At 41.7% G+C, this 20,219-nt stretch overlaps 1 protein-coding gene across 1 annotated transcript; it reads left to right on the plus strand.

The window, feature by feature from the left end:
* The first annotated feature begins 755 nt into the window (after positions 1 to 755).
* LOC115108193 (CTD small phosphatase-like protein 3) lies at positions 756 to 17,005 on the plus strand. Its single transcript, XM_029632256.2, has 11 exons — positions 756 to 1,288; positions 9,112 to 9,241; positions 9,337 to 9,471; positions 10,213 to 10,324; positions 11,986 to 12,097; positions 12,230 to 12,316; positions 12,459 to 12,521; positions 14,272 to 14,351; positions 14,567 to 14,693; positions 14,801 to 14,896; positions 16,035 to 17,005. The coding sequence occupies exons 1-11, from the start codon at positions 1,187 to 1,189 to the stop codon at positions 16,098 to 16,100; spliced, it is 1,110 nt and encodes a 369-aa protein (XP_029488116.1). The 5' UTR covers positions 756 to 1,186; the 3' UTR covers positions 16,101 to 17,005.
* Positions 17,006 to 20,219: the final 3,214 nt, after the last annotated feature.

A 20,219-nucleotide genomic window follows, 5' to 3' on the forward strand; every position in this document is an offset into this window, starting at 1 on the left:
AAGTGATGCTACACTCCCAGGTATTTACAGGGGGTGGGGGCATGCGCATCACACCCTTGGCATGGAATTACTCTGATATTAATATCTCGACTCATCCTGCCGCCAGGCGGAAGGATATCCCATTGAGTGACTAGCATAGACCCTCAAGCGAAATAGAAGATTCAGGCATTTATTTTACGCTTGCTACATTAGGAGTGTCGCCATAAGATAAAGTATTAATCTTTATATCGGTGCCATTATAGTGTCTGTGACGGCATGGGCAGCACCATTGAGGCTACAACCCACCTAGTTGACTACTTTAAAATGGCAGAAGCATGGTGGAATGCCTCAATGGCCATGCCCATGCTAAAAAGGGTTATATCCATGATGTGTTCTCTATTATCTCTGAGTGTCGCCTTGTTAACATCCAAAAGCGGAAGTTGTGTCATAGGCTCTCTTTCCATAGGGGAAACACTCTTTTCATACCTTTTCGATACTGAAGTGACTTTTTCGTAGCAGGTTAGGAGACTGAGGTTAATGTCAAGAAGGGTGTTAAGGGTTAGCGAAAATCACTTCGTATCGAAGTAGCATGAAAAGGGTATCCCACAGCAGCTGTAAACAACAGAGTTTCTAAACACAGAGGCGCAACATCGCAAGACTTCCGGGAACGCTTGTAAAACAACAAGCAGACCAGGTCAGGGTTTGGAGATTGAGAAGTCAATGAGAGAAGTGAACAATTCTTCCTTAGTTTTACATTTTCTAGAAATGTAAAGGCACAACCTAGATTCAAGCAAATGTCTTAAGTAGTTGAACATGTTAATACTCCAATCTAATTTTTGTCAAAAATATATTTTATATCGACAGAGTGCCTTTGATTTTCCGTTCTTTACATGCACAGTTCGGCGAGAGACGACCGTCAGACCCGATAACGTATTCTGCGCATGAGTTTAGATAACCAACATCGCCTACAAGCGTGATCGGGGATTTATCGGAGAAGCAGTTTCTGCCTATCTTCCTACTGTACTCTCTTTGTGTGAACCTTTCCGGTAGATAAAAAAAAAAATACGGCACAAGAACGAATGGGAGACGACAGACAATCACAAACAGGAACTGGTTTTTCCTATCGACATTTTGAGTAGGCCCATGATTACTTTCACGAGCTGTATAACGAGTAATGTTTGTGTAGCTACACAACAAATTTCAGTTCATGAAGATGAGACTTCGGTCTCGAAGTATTGCTGACTCTTCATCAGCACGGTTTAACGGTCGGTGGAACTCAAAGAGAGAGGCGCGGAACGTAACTCAAAAGGTAAATCGAGAAACTTGTTTTGCCAAAATTGCTTGGCTTAATATGAGAACTTCGAATGCGTGTTACGCACTATCGTTGGCGAACAAACTACAGTAGCTAACTGGCATAGGAGCTTGATAGCTAACTGGTTTAACGTTAGCTAGCTAATGGTTGTCAAAATTGGTTATATCGTAAAGATTTATGAAAACACTATTTTTGGTCTTCATTTAAGGTTATTAATAAGGTTGGCAGTGTGGTTTATAGTCAGATTATTATGAGAGAGATTGTAGAAATAGGTGGGTTTAGTCTTTAGCTGTGGTAACTTGTGACGACCCCTAGCTATGTTTGTACAATTCGAAAAGTAAAACAATTGAGATGGTGCCAAGATTTACATTTACATTTAAGTCATTTAGCAGACGCTCTTATCCAGAGCGACTTACAAATTGGTGCGTTCACCTTAAGACATCCAGTGGAACAGCCACTTTACAATAGTGCAACTAAATCTTTTAAGGGGGTGAGAAGGATTACTTTATCCTATCCTAGGTATTCCTGAAAGAGGTGGGGTTTCAGGTGTCTCCGGAAGGTGGTGATTGACTCCGCTGTCCTGGCGTCGTGAGGGAGTTTGTTCCACCATTGGGGGGCCAGAGCAGCGAACAGTTTTGACTGGGCTGCGCGGGAACTGTACTTCCTCAGTGGTAGGGAGGCGAGCAGGCCAGAGGTGGATGAACGCAGTGCCCTTGTTTGGGTGTAGGGCCTGATCAGAGCCTGGAGGTACTGAGGTGCCGTTCCCCTCACAGCTCCGTAGGCAAGCACCATGGTCTTGTAGCGGATGCGAGCTTCAACTGGAAGCCAGTGGAGAGAGCGGAGGAGCGGGGTGACGTGAGAGAACTTGGGAAGGTTGAACACCAGACGGGCTGCGGCGTTCTGGATGAGTTGTAGGGGTTTAATGGCACAGGCAGGGAGCCCAGCCAACAGCGAGTTGCAGTAATCCAGACGGGAGATGACAAGTGCCTGGATTAGGACCTGCGCTGCTTCCTGTGTGAGGCAGGGTCGTACTCTGCGGATGTTGTAGAGCATGAACCTACAAGAACGGGCCACCGCCTTGATGTTAGTTGAGAACGACAGGGTGTTGTCCAGGATCACGCCAAGGTTCTTAGCGCTCTGGGAGGAGGACACAATGGAGTTGTCAACCGTGATGGCGAGATCATGGAACGGGCAGTCCTTCCCCGGGAGGAAGAGCAGCTCCGTCTTGCCGAGGTTCAGCTTGAGGTGGTGATCCGTCATCCACACTGATATGTCTGCCAGACATGCAGAGATGCGATTCGCCACCTGGTCATCAGAAGGGGAAAGGAGAAGATTAATTGTGTGTCGTCTGCATAGCAATGATAGGAGAGACCATGTGAGGTTATGACAGAGCCAAGTGACTTGGTGTATAGCGAGAATAGGAGAGGGCCTAGAACAGAGCCCTGGGGACGCCAGTGGTGAGAGCGCGTGGTGAGGAGACAGATTCTCGCCACGCCACCTGGTAGGAGCGACCTGTCAGGTAGGACGCAATCCAAGCGTGGGCCGCGCCGGAGATGCCCAACTCGGAGAGGGTGGAGAGGAGGATCTGATGGTTCACAGTATCGAAGGCAGCCGATAGGTCTAGAAGGATGAGAGCAGAGGAGAGAGAGTTAGCTTTAGCAGTGCGGAGGGCCTCCGTGATACAGAGAAGAGCAGTCTCAGTTGAATGACTAGTTTTGAAACCTGACTGATTTGGATCAAGAAGGTCATTCTGAGAGAGATAGCGGGAGAGCTGGCCAAGGACGGCACGTTCAAAAGTTTTGGAGAGAAAAGAAAGAAGGGATACTGGTCTGTAGTTGTTGACATCGGAGGGATCGAGTGTAGGTTTTTTCAGAAGGGGTGCAACTCTCGCTCTCTTGAAGACAGAAGGGACGTAGCCAGCGGTCAGGGATGAGTTGATGAGCGAGGTGAGGTAAGGGAGAAGGTCTCCGGAAATGGTCTGGAGAAGAGAGGCGGGAATAGGGTCAAGCGGGCAGGTTGTTGGGCGGCCGGCCGTCACAAGACGCGAGATTTCATCTGGAGAGAGAGGGGAGAAAGAGGTCAGAGCACAGGGTAGGGCAGTGTGAGCAGAACCAGCGGTGTCGTTTGACTTAGCAAACGAGGATCGGATGTCGTCGACCTTCTTTTCAAAATGGTTGACGAAGTCATCTGCAGAGAGGGAGGAGGGGGAGGGAGGATTCAGGAGGGAGGAGAAGGTGGCAAAGAGCTTCCTAGGGTTAGAGGCAGATGCTTGGAATTTAGAGTGGTAGAAAGTGGCTTTAGCAGCAGAGACAGAAGAGGAAAATGTAGAGAGGAGTGAAAGGATGCCAGGTCCGCAGGGGAGGCGAGTTTTCCTCCATTTCCGCTCGGCTGCCCGGAGCCCTGTTCTGTGAGCTCGCAATGAGTCGTCGAGCCACGGAGCAGGAGGGGAGGACCGAGCCGGCCTGGAGGATAGGGGACATAGAGAATCAAGGGAGGAGAGGAGGGTTGAGGAGGCAGAATCAGGAGATAGGTTGGAGAAGGTTTGAGCAGAGGGAAGAGATGATAGGATGGAAGAGGAGAGAGTAGCGGGGGAGAGAGAGCGAAGATTGGGACGGCGCGATACCATCCGAGTAGGGGCAGTGTGGGAAGTGTTGGATGAGAGCAAGAGGGAAAAGGATACAAGGTAGTGGTCGGAGACTTGGAGATGGCGGCTTGTAACCGAGCTCCCTACCAAACTTCAGAAAGATTGTGAAAAAAAATAACGTTTAGTCATTATTTTTATTTGTTCAAGATATAAGACCTTTCCTGTGACTGGAATGATAATTGGATAATTTATTTTGTCATGTCCATGCAAAGTCGTGACAAAAAAAGGCAGAAGTTAGCCGTTCTATTGCTAATCAACAAGAGAGAACGTGCTTATAGACAACTGCCATAACTACCCTTGGCCTATGGATAATATCATGCTTTCGAATGCTGTTGAAGATGACGAATTCCCCCCTTTACCGGTTACTCCGTGCAAACTTCCACCCCCCAAAAAACCCAACATGAACTCTGACATCGTGGCTACCCTCTCCTTACTCATCAACTCCAGGTCTGACGCCATTGAGAAAATGGTAGGCGCGAACACCATGGTTATCGAAGGCTTGAAAGAGACTGTGGAGTTTGCATGTGGTGACGTCTCACTGATCTGGAACAATACACAAGAAAATGGAACCTGAGACTCTACGGCTTGCCAGAAGTGGAGAATGAAGATGTGCGAGGAGAGGCTATCCGTATCTGCCAATACGTTTTGCCTGCAGAGAATGACAAAGTTGGTGATACCATCAACGTTGTGCATCGCCTCGGCAAGAAGCAACAGCAAATGATGAGTTGCTTAAATCTATAGAGAAATGTATACTACTTTTGGTTATCTAAATTTCCCAATTCGTTATTATTGATAGGAGGGGACTTAAAACCTCTTAGAGCTACCCCCCTACTTTTTTCAATTTCCACCTGAAGACACTAAGCTACGCTGGGGTTTGTTCTTAACTGACTTGCCTAGTTAAATAAAGGTAAAATAAATAAAAATAAACTGCCTGTAGCTCAGGCACAGAACCAAGGATATGCATATTCTTAGTACCTTTTGAAAGAACATTCTGAAGTTTGTGTAAATGTGAATTGAATGTAGGAGAATATAACACAATAGATCTGGTTTAGATAAAACATGTTTTTTTCATTGTATTTTCTTTTTATTGTTGTTTCATCATCTTTAAAATGAACAAGACAAAACAACCATTCAGGATGATGGGGTCAATTTCAGTGAAAAACATGAGGGCAAATATGCGCTTTACCAAAACAATGCTGTGCGCAACATGCTTTGCTCCTTCCGGTATGAATTGTCAATTGCGAATGAACCTCTTTGCTCCGGAGTTTACTACATGGGTTGGTCTTCCAACACATAAACATTACATATTGCCGTTTACCTCAGCTCATTGGCTATCTACCCAGCTAGATTTCGAGACGATCAGTGGTCATTGGGTTAAAATACAGTCAATCAGCGAAACAGCGGGCAAATCATTGGTGCACAATGATGTCATTACTTGTTGTCTTCAAATCGGTTTCTTTCAGTCAATACGTCCCGCGAAATGACCCATCAGGTTTGGTTGTGTTACAAACCAGTTGTAACACAACCAATAACACTAATACCAAACAAACCAGTTGATTGCAATGAAACCAAACATGACTGGAAAAGTCCCGTTTAGTGTGTGTATTTACCTCGAATGTGTCGTCAAATGGAATGAGACGGAATTCACGACACAAGCGGTTCACAAAATGTTTCGTGTTAGGCTATAAAAGTGGATTTTTATCAAACAAAAGACCATTCATTGTGTAACAATGAGCATTGGGATTGCAAACAGAGGAAGATCGTCAAAGGTAAACAATTTATTTTATTGCAGTTTGTGATTTTGTTACGCCTGTGCTGGTTGAAATAGTTTTTTTTATGGGGCTCTATCCTCAGATAATCGCATCGTATTCTTTCGCAGTAAATCCTTTTTTAAATCTGACAACGCAGTTGGATTAGCAAGATTCTAGGCTTTCAAAACACGAGACACTTGTATTTTCATAAATGTTTAATATGACTATTTATGTTGCGATCACCATATGTTGTTGAATTTCATCCCCGCTACTGGGTTCCGTGCAGAGGTTAACATTACAATAGATAATTCAACTGCTAAATGGCCCCCAGGTAGGCCAACCAATCAGAATTTGGGTTTAATACTTTTTATGGAAAAGTTTGATCTTACTGATATATGGAGAAAGAGAGGTTTCCGGCCGACAGATCATTCACTTGGAGTAACAAAACAGGTTCCAGACAGTCCAGAATAGATTTTTGGCTTATATCCAAATGTATTGATAGTGGGTGTGTTACTACAAATATTTGTACTACTCCCTTCACAGACCATAGGGCGATTTACATTGATATCAAAATATTTACCCCTGATACTAACCTTGGTAGAGCATCCTACTGGAAGCTAAATAGCTCATTATTAAATAATTGTATAGTTAAATTTGAGGTTAAAGATCTGCTCTCACACTTTTGGGAAAGGGCTTGTGAATAAAAATCTTATTGCAAGAACTGGGAGCTCTTTAAATTTGAAAAAATCTGCTAAGAGCTGAGGAGGAAAAGGTGATCATTAAGATAACTTCCCTTATAATGAGTTAGAGGTTAATAACACTAATACCTAATCCTAAAAAAGAAGTGCTGCTCATTGATAACTGCCATCCAATTTGTCTTCTTAATTAGCCTTACTACTTGCAAAAATAATTAAAGAAGTCCTGGATGCAATCATTGATGAAACACAGTCTGGCTTCATGAGGAACAGACATATTTCTAACAATGTCAGACTAGTATTAGACATACTTGACTACTCAGACCTAATAACTGAGGATAGCTTCATATTATTTTTTTAGATTTTTATAAAGCATTTGACACAGTAGAGCATTGGTTTCTCTTCCACTCCCTAGAGCGGCTTGGCTTTGGGAAATTTCTCTAAGACTATTAAGACTCTATATGCAAATGGTAACAGCTATATCAAATTGAAATATGGCACCTCACCTAGATTTGAGTTAACTTGTGATGGCTGCAATCCCACTGTGTCATCAACAACCGTGGAATAGCATAGCGCTACATTCAATAAATATTACTATAAATAGTGCAATATAGGAAAACACAGCTTAGCCTTTTGTTAATCCATCTGTCGTGTCAGATTTTGAAATTATGCTTTACAGCGAAAGCAATCCAAGCGTTTGTAAGTTTATCGATCGCACGACAACCTTATGTACATTTAGCATCAAGTAGCTTGGTCATGAAAATCAGAAAAGCAATCAAATTAATCGTTTACCTTTGATCTTCAGATGTTTTCACTCACGAGACTCAGTTACACAAATGTTCCTTTTGTTCCATAAAGATGATTTTTTTTTTATATCCAAAATAATGTGCCAAACAAACGGAGGTATGTTCAGAAATCCACAGGAAAGAGCGGTCACGACAACGCAGACAAATTCCAAATAGTTTCCATAATGTCCACAGAAACATGTGAAATGTTTTTTATAATCAATCCTCAGGTTGTGTTTAAAATATATAATCAATAATATATCAACTGCAAATGTCTTTCACAGTAGGAGAGGGAAAAGTAATACGTATCCAAACTCTGTTGCGTGAGCAAAACTCATGTGACCACTTGACGCGATGTTATCTTTCTGGCTCATTTTTCAAAATAAAAGCCTGAAACTATGTCTGAAGACTGTTGACACCTTGAGGAAGCGATAGGAAAAGGAATGTGGTTCATATCCCTTTAAATCCAGCAAAGGGAGGCTATGGAACATGGAGTTTTCAAAACAGAAGCCACTTCCTGCTTTGATTTTCCTCCGGGTTTCGCCTGCAATATCAGTTCTGTTATACCCACAGACAATATTTTGACAGTTTTGGAAACTTTCGTGTTTCTATCCAATACTAATAATAATATGCATATATTAGCAACTGCGACTGAGGAGCTGGCTGTTTACAATGGGCACCTTTTCATCCAAGCTAGTCAATACTGCCCCTGCAGCCATAAAAAGTTAGGACAACCTTGCCCAATTCCTCTCTATCTCTCCGTACTTGTTTTTATTAATCGCCAAACTTCTTGCAAATTCTTTAAATAATAGTCCTGTACAAGGTATTTCCATAGCTGGTAAAAAAATTATTATAAGCCAGCTGGCTGATACTACACTTTTTCTGAAAGACGTTAACCAAATTCCCATATCGATCAATGTGATACAATCCTTTTCCAAAGCGTCTGGTCTTTATCTTAACATTAATAAATGTGAACTCATAGTTGTCAAAGATTGTGTGACACCTTCATATTATGGTATTCCAGTAAAAGAAGAACATACATATTCAGGCATATCCATTACAAAGGATCAGAAGTCTAGAGGCTTACTAAATTTTAACCATCTTATTTTAAAAAAACACAAGAAGCTACAGAGGGACTTATCTTTAAAAGGTAGAGTCCTAATAACCAAGGCCGACGGTATCTCTAGACTAACATATGGTGCTCTTATCTATATCTTGACAGTAAAATAAGCAAGGAGATAGACCAGATGCTTTTCAACTTTCTGTGGAGAAACTGTACCCATTACATTAGGAAAACTGTTGTAATGAACACTTTTAAATAATACTTTTAAGACCAATTGGATAAAACCATTCCTAAGAAGACCCACTTCTATCTGGAATTGTATTCCTCATCATGTCTTCTCTACTTTTGGTGGCCTTAATTTCATGTTGTTTTGCAATTATAATATTGACAAAGTACTTCTCCTTGGCTCTTTGACTTTGGTAGCTAAGTCAATCAGTAAGTCGATTTCTCTACTTTATCTGCTGGCATTTTTTGTGTTCTGTGGGTTCCTGCCTAGTTTTTCCAAATATATTTATAACTAATCCTGTCTGTGGTTGTTCTCTAGCTAGGCTAGGTGGCTAGCTAGGCTGGCTGGGCGGCCAGGCTAGGCTTGCTGGCTGACTGGTTATATGGTGTTTATGTATTTTCTCAAATTTAGTTTAGTTTAATGTAGCTGTAAGCTAGGTGTTGATAGCAACTGGCTGACTCATGCAGGTTGGTAGGGCTAACCTAATGCAGGCTAGTAGGGCTAAAATTAGCAGGCTTTGGAAGCTAACTTGGCCGTCAATCGGTACGTCTCTGCTCTCTACGTCATTTAGCTGTAGGGGGGCATTCTGATCCTTTTGATGAGAACTTTTGGCTACTTTTTCATACTGTTGTCTCAATTATATTTTCTGTGTGTAGGATGAAGAGGTACAACAGCTATACGACCAGTCACTCTACTCTGATGATATCCCCACCTCTACAAAGCGCCCTCTTGTACAAAGGCGTGGGAGGAAAAGGGTGGCAGCCCCAGACTATGAAGAAAGAGAAGGTACCTGTTAATTTTGGTGAATGCAATTGCTCTATTGACATTTATTTCAAAATGGCAACTCAATACTGACTGACTCATTCTGTATACATTTCTAGATCTGGACTTCAAGACCCCCGTTAATGTGTGCCATCACCGGGTGTTGTCGGAGCTAAACCCCTCCTTTCCCCTCAATTCCACTGTGCGAAATATCTACTCCCCCGTTGTCCGTTTCCTCACTCCTACCAAGGAAAGTAAGTATAGGCTCAAAATCGCATACTTCCACACAAGCGGTACCGGAGCGCCAAGTCGAGGACCAAAAGTGTCGAGGACCAAAGTGTTTTTATACTGCTGCTACTAGCTGTTTATTATCTATGCATAGTCACTACCCTCACACATTGACTCGGTACAGGTACCCCTGTATATAGCCTCGTTATGTAATTTTCTTCTAATAATAAAAAACACTATTTAGTCAATATTTTCTTAACTCGATTTCTTGAACTGCATTGTTAGTAAGCATTTTACGGTAAGGTACACCTGTTGTATTCTGTGCATGTGACAAAATTTAGATTTGATTTATTAGGGAAGCATACGAGTGTGTTAGCTTTTGTATGCAGGTGGGATAGTCTGCCTGAAAGACCAGAGGCTAGTACATGGGTGTGCAGTTTTTCACAGCGTTCGGATAGAAATGTTTTGTGTAAAGCAGAACATACTTTCTTCGTCTTGGAGAATAGGCCATTATGATTTTGCACTTTCCGGGGTCCATTGGGTAGCCCTTTTTGTTTACAGAGAAACTGTCATTTGTCAGTTTCAAATTAACAAACTACTGTATAGGCTAGCAAGGACATGCATTGTTTATCAAACATGCATGTCATTCTGTGATTCTTGAGGCAAGAGTGGATGAGGTCAGCACAGTAACATCTTAATTGGTCTAGTCATATACCAGGGTGAATGAGTCCTTTTCATTTTAATCAAGGCAGTTTTTTCCTATTCAGATGTGAGAACCCCCAGCAGTGGTGATGTGATGAGCCCAGAGCAGTGTGTGTTTGGCTATGGTTCCATTAGCCTTCTCGCTGGAGATGAGGACTGCAATGACACTTTCAGCCCGTGAGTTATGCCATTTTTATATTGTGTTCTTGGTGCTGTGGAATACAATTATAGGGCTGCACTCTAGGGATGCACAATATATCGGTGAGCATATTGGAATCGGCTGATTTTAGCTTAAAAATGACAAAAAACGACGTCAAAGCTGTTGTGAATAACGTAGGTAGATGACATAATGACGCCATGAAGAATACAGCGCTACACAGAACAAAAGCAGAAAAATACTAAGTGCACACTTCCAACAACTTAATAAGTTCAGGTTGAGCAGTCATTTGAAAGAGTAAGAAAATTTCAGCGAGACAACTCAGGAAAAATCCATTAACGGCAAAATAATGGAATTCATTATGCTACTTGCTTTGGGCGTCACGACTGACATTTTGACCAGCGATGTCAGCCCCATGAGCATGCTGAGTCTGACAGCACAGTGGGTCGACGAGGATTACGTACTGAGGCAAGCCATATTCCATGCTCAAGAATGTGCTAGTTCTCTTACCGCTGCTGCCATTTCAATGGCATTTGAGAACATGTTTGAAACTTGGAAACATGAACACACTCCTATCACCAATCGCACTGACTTGAGAAATAAGCTAATTAACTGTCTGCAGCAGACGTGATACCCTCTGTCATGGCATTGAAACGCCTGCTCAACAAAACTGCCGACACAGACCGTGGGGTTAAAACTTACAAAAGTACTGAAGGCTGTGAACAAGCGATTCGGTGGTATTCTCTCTGAGCCTTTTCACTGTGTTGCCACCATGCTCGATGCTAAGTACAAGGACCGCTACTTTGACGTAGACAAGAAGCAGAGTTTACGTGAAATGTTACATACACAACTGGACAAGATGGAAATGGACACAGTGACAGTGCGCACCGAGGAAGAGAGGCCATAGACAGACAGCTGAAACTTCACTGCTTGACATGTATGATGAAATCCTGGTTGAGAATGAAACGACTGAACAAATGAACAATGAAACAGCAAGTAAGTGAAAGAAATAGGTTTTGATTGTTTTACTGGTAATTGGGGACATTTTGTAAATGGCAATAAAATAACTTTTTGGTGTGTGTGACCTTTATTTTAACTAGGCAAGACGGTTAAGAACAAATTCTTATTTACAATGACTGCCTTCCCGGGCCAAACCTGGACGGCGCTGGGCCAATTGTGCGCCGCCCTATGGAACACCCAATCACGGCCGAATGTGATATAGCCTGGATTCGAACCAGGGACTGTAGTGACGCCTCTTGCACTGAGATGCAGTGCCTTAGACCGCTGTGCCCATGTGTGTGTTAACTATTTAACTGTACTCGAGTGCTTAAAAGGTCGTTAAAATTGAAAATATCTGTTACCTGTATCAGAAAAAAAACATTGGTGCATCCCTTCTGCACGCCATAACATATATTATTAAATCCAATGTCTACTTATTGAGTTGAATCACCTATGGGGTTATATTAAAATGCAGGATCAAAGAGTTACCAACAAACCACCAAAATGGTATCAAATAACTTACAAGTTAGCTGGCCAGTCTGACCGACTTAATAGTTCCTGCTTTGTGATGCACCTCTGAAATAATCCACTGCCCAGAATCGCTTTCCCATTGTCCGTGGTTCTGGAGGACTCACTCCCTTGTCCTGAAAGTATTTTGAATCTGTTGCATTGTTGTCTTTAGCTTTGCTTTCATGAAGAACATTCCATCCAAATGCCAGCAATCCAAACCCTGCATAAGAGACATTCCACCTAAGACGAGGAGTACTCCCCAAGCTACGCTAGTTTTAGATCTGGTGAGTGTTGGGTTTAACTTTTTGAGTTCAGTGACTAAACAAAGCATTTACCTGATTTTATATGAATATTTATTTTATGTATTAAATCAAACACTGTGGTACCAATTGTTTGGAATTATTTCTGTGTTGTAGGATGAAACACTCATGTACAGCTCTCTGAATGTGATTGAGGATGCAGAGTACACCTTCCGCACATGTTTCCAGGACAATCCGTACAAGGTGAGTGAATCAACTAGTTCCTTCTAGACTTGTAATGACTGGTGTTGAGTTTATTTAGAATATTTTTTTTTAGATAGAATGAATGCCTGTTTTATAATGACAGTAACAGAGAAGATTGTAATATCTTCTCTTAACTCAATAGGTCTACGTGATTCTACGACCACATGTGAAAGAATTTCTGGAAGCCATGACAAAACATTTTGAGGTATGCTTGATTGCTAAGTTCTTATGTGTGCTGTACCCATATATATATATATTTTTTTTGTTGCAACATACTGAACTTTTCAGCCATTGTGGGGGTTCTACTAAGCTACAGCGTATTCGGAAAGTATTCAGACCCATTTACTTTTTCCACATTTTGTTAGGTTTTTAGAATTTTTTGCAAATGTTTAAAAAAAACGTAACTTATGTAAATAAGTATTCAAAACATTTGGTGTGAGATTTGAAATTGACCTCTGGTACATCCTGTTTCCATTGATCATCCTTAAGATGTAAATGCAATGTGATTGGAGTCCACATGTGGTAAATTCAATTGATTGGAAATGCTTTGGAAAGGCACACACCTGTCTATAAAGTCCCACAGTTGACAGTGCATGTCAGAGCAAAAACCAAGCCATGCGGTCGAAGGAATTGTCAGTAGAGCTCCGAGACAAGATGCAATTCTGCAGCATTTTAAGGTCAGAGTTGCCTCCATTCTTAAATGAAAATAGGTTTTGGTAGTTCCAACTCAATCGGGGGGGAAGGACCTTGGTCAGGGAGGTGACCAAGAACCCGATGGTCACTCTAAAAGAGCTTGAGTTCCTCTGTGGAGATGGGAGAACCTTCCAGAAGGACAACCAATCAGGCCTTTATGGTAGAGTGGCCAGATGGAAGCCACTCCTCAGTAAATGGCACATGACAGCCTGCTTGGACTTTGCCGAAAGGCACCTAAAGGATTCAGACCATGAGAAAAAATATTCTCTGGTCTAATAAAACCAAGATTGAACTCTTTGGCCTGAATGCCAAGCGTCATGTCTGGAGGAAACCTTGCACCAGCCCTTCGGTGAAGAATGGTGTTGGCAGCATCATGCTGTGGGGATGTTTTTCAGCAGAAGGGACTGGAAGACTAGTCAGGATCAAGGAAAAGCTAAACAGAGCAATGTACAGGGAGATCCTTGATGAGAACCTGCTCCAGAGTGCTCAGGAAGTCATACTGGAGCAAAGGTTCACCTTCCAACAGGACAACGACCCTAAGCACACAGCCAGTACAATGCAGGAGAGGCTTTGGGTAAATTCTCGAAATGTCCTCTGGAGAGACCTGAAAATAGCTGTGCAGCAATGCTCCCCATCCAACCTGACACAGCTTGAGGGTCTGCAGAAGAAAATGGGAGAAACTCTCCAAATACAGGTGTGCCAAGCTTGTAGTCATACCCAAGAAGACTCAAGACTGTAATCATTGCCAACGGTGCTTCAACAAAGTACTGAGTAAAGGGTCTGAATACTTATGTAAATGTGATATCTGTTTTTTATATATATATAAATGGAAAAACCTGTTTTTACTTTGTCACTATTGTGTAGATTGATAAGGGGGGGAACAATATAATAAATTTTAGAATGTGGAGAAAGTCGAGGCGTCTGAATACTTTCTGAACACCATCGTGTTCGTGAGAGTCGTCTTTCCATAGAGGGGTCATAATAGTTTGTAGGCCAAACTGTTTGGACGCTACAGACGATTTTGTGAGGTGACCAATTTTCGGGATGTCTCATGGTCTGGCAAACACCACTGTAGCTCTGTCACCTTTCACCACAGATGTGTTGGATTGAGATGCATTCAATGTAACAAAAAAAACATCTGGTTTAAACTGATGAATTTGTATAGGGATTTTTGTATTATGCTAATTGATTTTTGCAGGGGCATGGACCAACTCAAGGGGGTTAAGGACATTTAATTAAATATATCAAATGTTTGTTTTCAGATGTTTGTTTATACATCTGCGAAGAAAGAATATGCAGATAAAATCCTGGACATCTTGGACCCAAAGAGAAGGCTTTTTCGGTATGAGAATTTAACATTGTGACTTGTGTTCCTGTCTGTTATTTTAGCCATACTTGTTTTGCTGTATTGTTTTAGAGATATTGCAGCTGCAGAGTTTTGTTTACCAGAGACAGGCTGACAATATCATCTGATTTGAGGACCATATTTCAGTTGATATTTGGATGTACTTGAAATGTGCATTAATCTCCTTTTTTAATTTTTTTTTCCTTTTATAGACACCGTTTGTATCAACAGAACTGTACCTGTATTCTGGGGCACTATGTCAAGGACTTGGGTGTACTTGAGAGGGACCTTGCTAAGACGGTGGTTTTGGACAACGCTCCACACACGTACCCCTACCATGTACATTTGCTGTGATGTTGTTATTCACTTAATTATAAAATGATTTGTTGTTTTTTTGGATGCAGAGTGGTTTTAATAAACTTAACTTCCTACTTTTATTTCTGCAGCTGATGAATGTGCTTCCCATCAAAAGCTGGTCTGGAAATGACGATGACAAAGAACTTCAGAAGCTCATCCCGTGTCTTGAGAGACTGTCAGGAGCAGTAAGTTGACAATGATTTGGTATCCCACCTCACAGGGCATAAGTATTTTTATTTAGGGTATTTTTTAAAGAAATCTTTAAATTTCCATAATTTGCTACCTATACTGAACAACAATATTAACCCAACATGTAAAGTGTTGGTCTCATGTTTCATGAAATAATACATTTTCCACATGTACAAAAAGCTTATTTCTCTCAAATGTTGTGCACAAGATTGTTTACATCCCTGTTAGTGAGCATTTCTCCTTTTGATAGGATAATCCATCTCCTGGACAGGTGTGGCATATCAAGAAGCTGATTAAACAGCATGATCATTACACAGGTGCACCTTGTGCTGGGGACAATAAAAGGCCACTCTAAAATGTGCAATTTTGTCACAACACAATGCCACAGATGTCTCAAGTTTTGAAGGAGCGTGCAATTGGCATGCTGACTGCATGAATGTCCACCAGAGCTGTTGCCATAGAATTGAATGTTCATTGCTCTACCATAAGCCGTCTCCAACGTATTTTGAGAGAATATGGTCCAACCGCAAACCACGTGTAACCAGGCTAGCCCCAGATCTCCATTTGGCTTCTTCAGCTGTGCGATTGTCTGAGACCAGCCACCTAGACAGTTGATGAAAATTAGGAATATATCTGTCTGTTGGGGGGGAAAACTAATTCTGATTGACTGAGCCTATGCCCATCCATGGCTGCACCCCTGCCCAGTCATGTAAAATCCATAGATTAGGGCCTAATGAATATATTTCAATTGAATGATTTCTATGTATAAACTCAGGATTGTTGAAATCGTTTCATGTTGCATTTATTTATGTTCAGTATACTTGTCAAACTGGATTTAATCCTAGAAGACCAAACAAACGTCACATGCTACAGAGCTCTAATTCGGGAAGTAGATATACAATGGGATCCTTGTGAAAAACATGTTCCCTTGGGTGTAGAGAAAGCAGAGGAACAAACCTTGAGTCAATCTCTAAACACTTAGCCATTCTTCTACAAAATACCACAAGTCAAACTTGTCTTATGTTTGGAAATGTCGTTCAAGACCACTTGTATTCCACAAGAAACATCCCCAGCAATTGACCTACCAAAGAAATAGTTGATGTTTACTAATTTGAAATCACAATTTTTCTGTAGGATGATTTCCGGGAAGTACTGAAGAGGAGGACGGACCACTTTCACAGATTGCTCTCTGAGGATTGAGAAAAGGCTTCTGATCATCCTTATCCTGGAATGTGTTTAATTGTGAACATGAACTGGATCTTTGTACTATCCTTGCCCTTCTGTATGTACTGATGTAGTGTGTTAATTTCAAACATGTACAGTTGGGATAAGTTTCCACACAATATCACTCTGCAGAGCAAAACATTCCTAATAGTTAGAAAAAAACAAAACCACTTGAAATAGCAACTTCAAATGTTTATACTTAATCATGCTAATTTATTGACAGAAAATAGCTTTTTAAAAGTGATCTACATATTGTCACTAAAATAAACAGAGTATGTATCACCTCAACAACAGCCAGAGCAGTTTCTGTAACTAACAAACAACTTAAACCATAATGGTATTTTTCAGGTTTTGTTTGAGAAATGTCATGATTTAGTTTTCTGTTTGGATAATTCTGGGAATTTTTACGCGCATATCGTCTCCCTTTGAGTGCCTTTTTTTAGTAGGCCTACACTGCAGAAATGTCACGCATCTACTCCCAACATATTACGTTCATGGTTAGCCTATTTGTTTTTTTTGTACTAATCTGTGAAATGTATATTTATATGGAATTCTGACAATGTATTGACCTGGAAATATTAATTTTAAGAACTAACTTGTCAAACTTGAACATATCCCCATCCCTCCTTTTAACGGAAGGTCTTGCCAAAGCTACTGTGAAATTCTACTCCGTTTCCCCCCACATGCGGTTAGAACCCAAAGACGGCTATTGTTGGTTTCCCTATTCTCTTACCTTAAGTTTCAACATACTTCACAAATCGGTCGCTCAGGAGTTGGCACATGGTCACTTTTCTGTGGACACAAAGGTCTGGGTAGGTTCATTTCAGAATGTCTTGGAAACCTACATGCTTGCAAATAAAAAATAAAGTTGAAGTAACTGATTTGTTTTTAAATCTCTGGGTGGACCGGTGTGCATTACATAATGTTTTTATTTGATTGATCACCTGCTGTAACTGATTTGTTTTTAAATCTCTGGGTGGACCGGTGTGCATTACATAATGTTTTTATTTGATTGATCACCTGCTGGTGACTTTCTATTAAGATTGAAGTAAGATTTGTTTTCGATCTGGACACAACAGAGCCCCCAAACCCCCTGGTGTATAGGCTACGCTTTTGATGTATTTGCTCCATATGGTCTGTGTGACATGGTACGGAGAAAAGTGTATGTGCCGCATCGCGATCCTATGAAAGCCTATGGTGGGCGGTGGCTGAACCTTACTATTTTTTTCCTTGAAATTTAATTGAGAAGTTCATTGTGCTATAAGACAAAAGTTGGGGGGGGGGGGGGGAGTTGGATGGAAGGAATACATTTAAACAACAGTAATTCTGCATCCCTCGAAAGTATGTAACATTTGTTCTTAGCATAATTTAATATAACAATGCACACTCGCTGTACATTCTCTGTTGTATGGATATTTGGACTGCTCTGTACTATTTATAAACTAAACATTGAGTAGTGGTCAGACAAATGAGGCTGTCTTTTATATTGCTCCTCTTGTAATTTGAAACGGGAGTATTAGATTTATCTACTATTGATCAATAGACCACTTCAAGTATCCTTGTCAATAAAGAAAATCACTAGTCTCTTAATGATTGCAATTGTCATCAATTCACATGCAAATGAACGGGAAATGCAAATTTTTTCTTCCATTCAAATTCTGTATGGGTTCAATTCGATGCCCGTTTACCCACTTTTCAAAATCTGCACAACGGTTATTATAGTTTACGTAGTAAATCTGTATTTTGTTTGGCTAATGTACCCTACACGTGACTTGTTTGGTTTATTACATGTCTCAGAGATTCCAAATGTAATCTGCTGGGCCTATTTTCAAAAATTATCAATCTGGATTTTGCCTGTTTGTTAGGATTAAATGCATATACTGTAAATAGAATGAATAGAACAGGAGTCTTCATTCAAGTCAGTGATGAGATCGTTCTATTTATTATACACTGCTCAAAAAAATAAAGGGAACACTAAAATAACACATCCTAGATCTGAATGAATGAAATATTCTTATTAAATACTTTTTTCTTTACATAGTTGAATGTGCTGACAACAAAATCACACAAAAACTATCAATGGAAATCAAATGTATCAACCTATGGAGGTCTGGATTTGTAGTCGCACTCAAAATTAAAGTGGAAAACCACACTACAGGCTGATCCAACTTTGATGTAATGCCCTTAAAACAAGTCAAAATGAGGCTCAGCAGTGTGTGTGGCCTCCACGTGCCTGTATGACCTCCTTACAACGCCTGGGCATGCTCCTGATGAGGTGGCGAATGGTCTCCTGAGGGATCTCCTCACAGACCTGGACTAAAGCATCCGCCAACTCCTGGACAGTCTGGTGGATGGAGTGAGACATGATGTCCCAGATGTCCTCAATTGGATTCAGGTCTGGGGAACGGGCGGGCCAGTCCATAGCATCAATGCCTTCCTCTTGCAGGAACTGCTGACACACTCCAGCCACATGAGGTCTAGCATTGTCTTGCATTAGGAGGAACCCAGGGCCAACCGCACCAGCATATGGTCTCACAATGGGTCTGAGGATCTCATCTCTGTACCTAATGGCAGTCAGGCTACATCTGGCGAGCACATGGAGGGCTGTGCGGCCCCCCAAAGAAATGCCACCCCACACCATGACCCACCGCCAAACCGGTCATGCTGGAGGATGTTGCAGGGCAGCAGAACGTTCTCCACGGCGTCTCCAGACTGTCACGTCTGTCACGTGCTCAGTGTGAACCTGCTTTCATCTGTGAAGAGCACAGGGCGCCAGTGGCAAATTTGCCAATCTTGGTGTTCTCTGGCAAATGCCAAACGTCCTGCACGGTGTTGGGCTGTAAGCAAACCCCCACCTGTGGACGTCGGGGGCTCATACCACCCTCATGGAGTCTGTTTCTGACCGTTTGAGTAGACACATGCACATTTGTGGCCTGCTGGAGGTCATTTTTCAGGGCTCTGGCAGTGCTCCTCCTGCTTCTCCTTGCACAAAGGTGGAGGTAGTGGTCCTGCTGCTGGGTTGTTGCCCTCCTACGGTCTCCTCCACGTCTCCTGATGTACTGGCCTGTCTCCTGGTAGCGCCTCCATGCTCTGGACACTACGCTGACAGACACAGCAAACCTTCTTGCCACAGCTCGCATTGATGTGTCATCCTGGATGAGCTGCACTACCTGAGCCACTTGTGTGGGTTGTATCCTCCGTCTCATGCCGCCACTAGAGTGAAAGCACTGCCAGCATTCAAAAGTGACCAAAACATCAGCCAGGAAGCATAGGAACTGAGAAGTGGTCTGTGGTCCCCACCTGCAGAACCACTCCTTTATTGGAGGTGTCTTGCTAATTGCCTATAATTTCCACCTGTTGTCTATTCTATTTGCACAACAGCATGTGAAATTTATTGTCAATCAGTGTTGCTTCCTAAGTGGACAGTTTGATTTCACAGAAGTGTGATTGACTTGGAGTTACATTGTGTTGTTTAAGTGTTCCCTATATCTTTTTGAGCAGTGTATTTGTATGCTTTCAATCCTAGCCAATAGGTCAAATACACATCATTTTGGAAAAACGGCCCAGATGTTCATAATGCAGACTGGCGCGAATGGAGCAGACCATTTTAACCTTGACATTTGTTATTTTTTTAACCTTTATTTAACTAAGAACAAATTCTTATTCACAATGATGGCCTACCAAAAGGCCTCCTGTGGGGTCGGAAGGTTGGGATTAAAAATAATAAAATGTAAAAACAATATAGGAAAAAAACATCACGACCAGAGAGACAACACCACATAAAGAGAGACCTATAAAACAACAACATAGCAAGGCAGCAACACATGACAACGCAGTATGGTAGCAACACTACATGACAACATGGTAGCAGCACAAAACATGATACAAACATTATTGGGCACAGACAACAACACAAAGGGCAAGAAGGTAGAGACAATAATACATCACGCAAAGCAGCCACAGCTGTCAGCAAGTGTCCATGATTGAGTATTTGAATGCAGAGATTGAGATAAAACTATCCAGTTTGAGTGTTTGTTGCAGCTCGTTCCAGTCGCTAGCTGCAGCGAACTGAACAGAAGAGCGACCCAGGGATGT

Source organism: Oncorhynchus nerka, linkage group LG24 (genome assembly GCF_034236695.1).
Source record: "Oncorhynchus nerka isolate Pitt River linkage group LG24, Oner_Uvic_2.0, whole genome shotgun sequence".
Classification (NCBI taxonomy): Eukaryota; Metazoa; Chordata; class Actinopteri; order Salmoniformes; family Salmonidae; genus Oncorhynchus; species Oncorhynchus nerka.

Excerpts from the sequence above, each read along its gene's own strand:
- LOC115108193 (XM_029632256.2), top strand. The coding sequence starts at position 1,187 with ATGAAGATGAGACTTCGGTCTCGAAGTATTGCTGACTCTTCATCAGCA. Across the intron at positions 10,325-11,985 it reads TGCAATGACACTTTCAGCCC|CTTTGCTTTCATGAAGAACA; the intron begins GTGAGTTATGCC and ends TGTTGTCTTTAG. Across the intron at positions 14,694-14,800 it reads CACACACGTACCCCTACCAT|CTGATGAATGTGCTTCCCAT; the intron begins GTACATTTGCTG and ends TTATTTCTGCAG.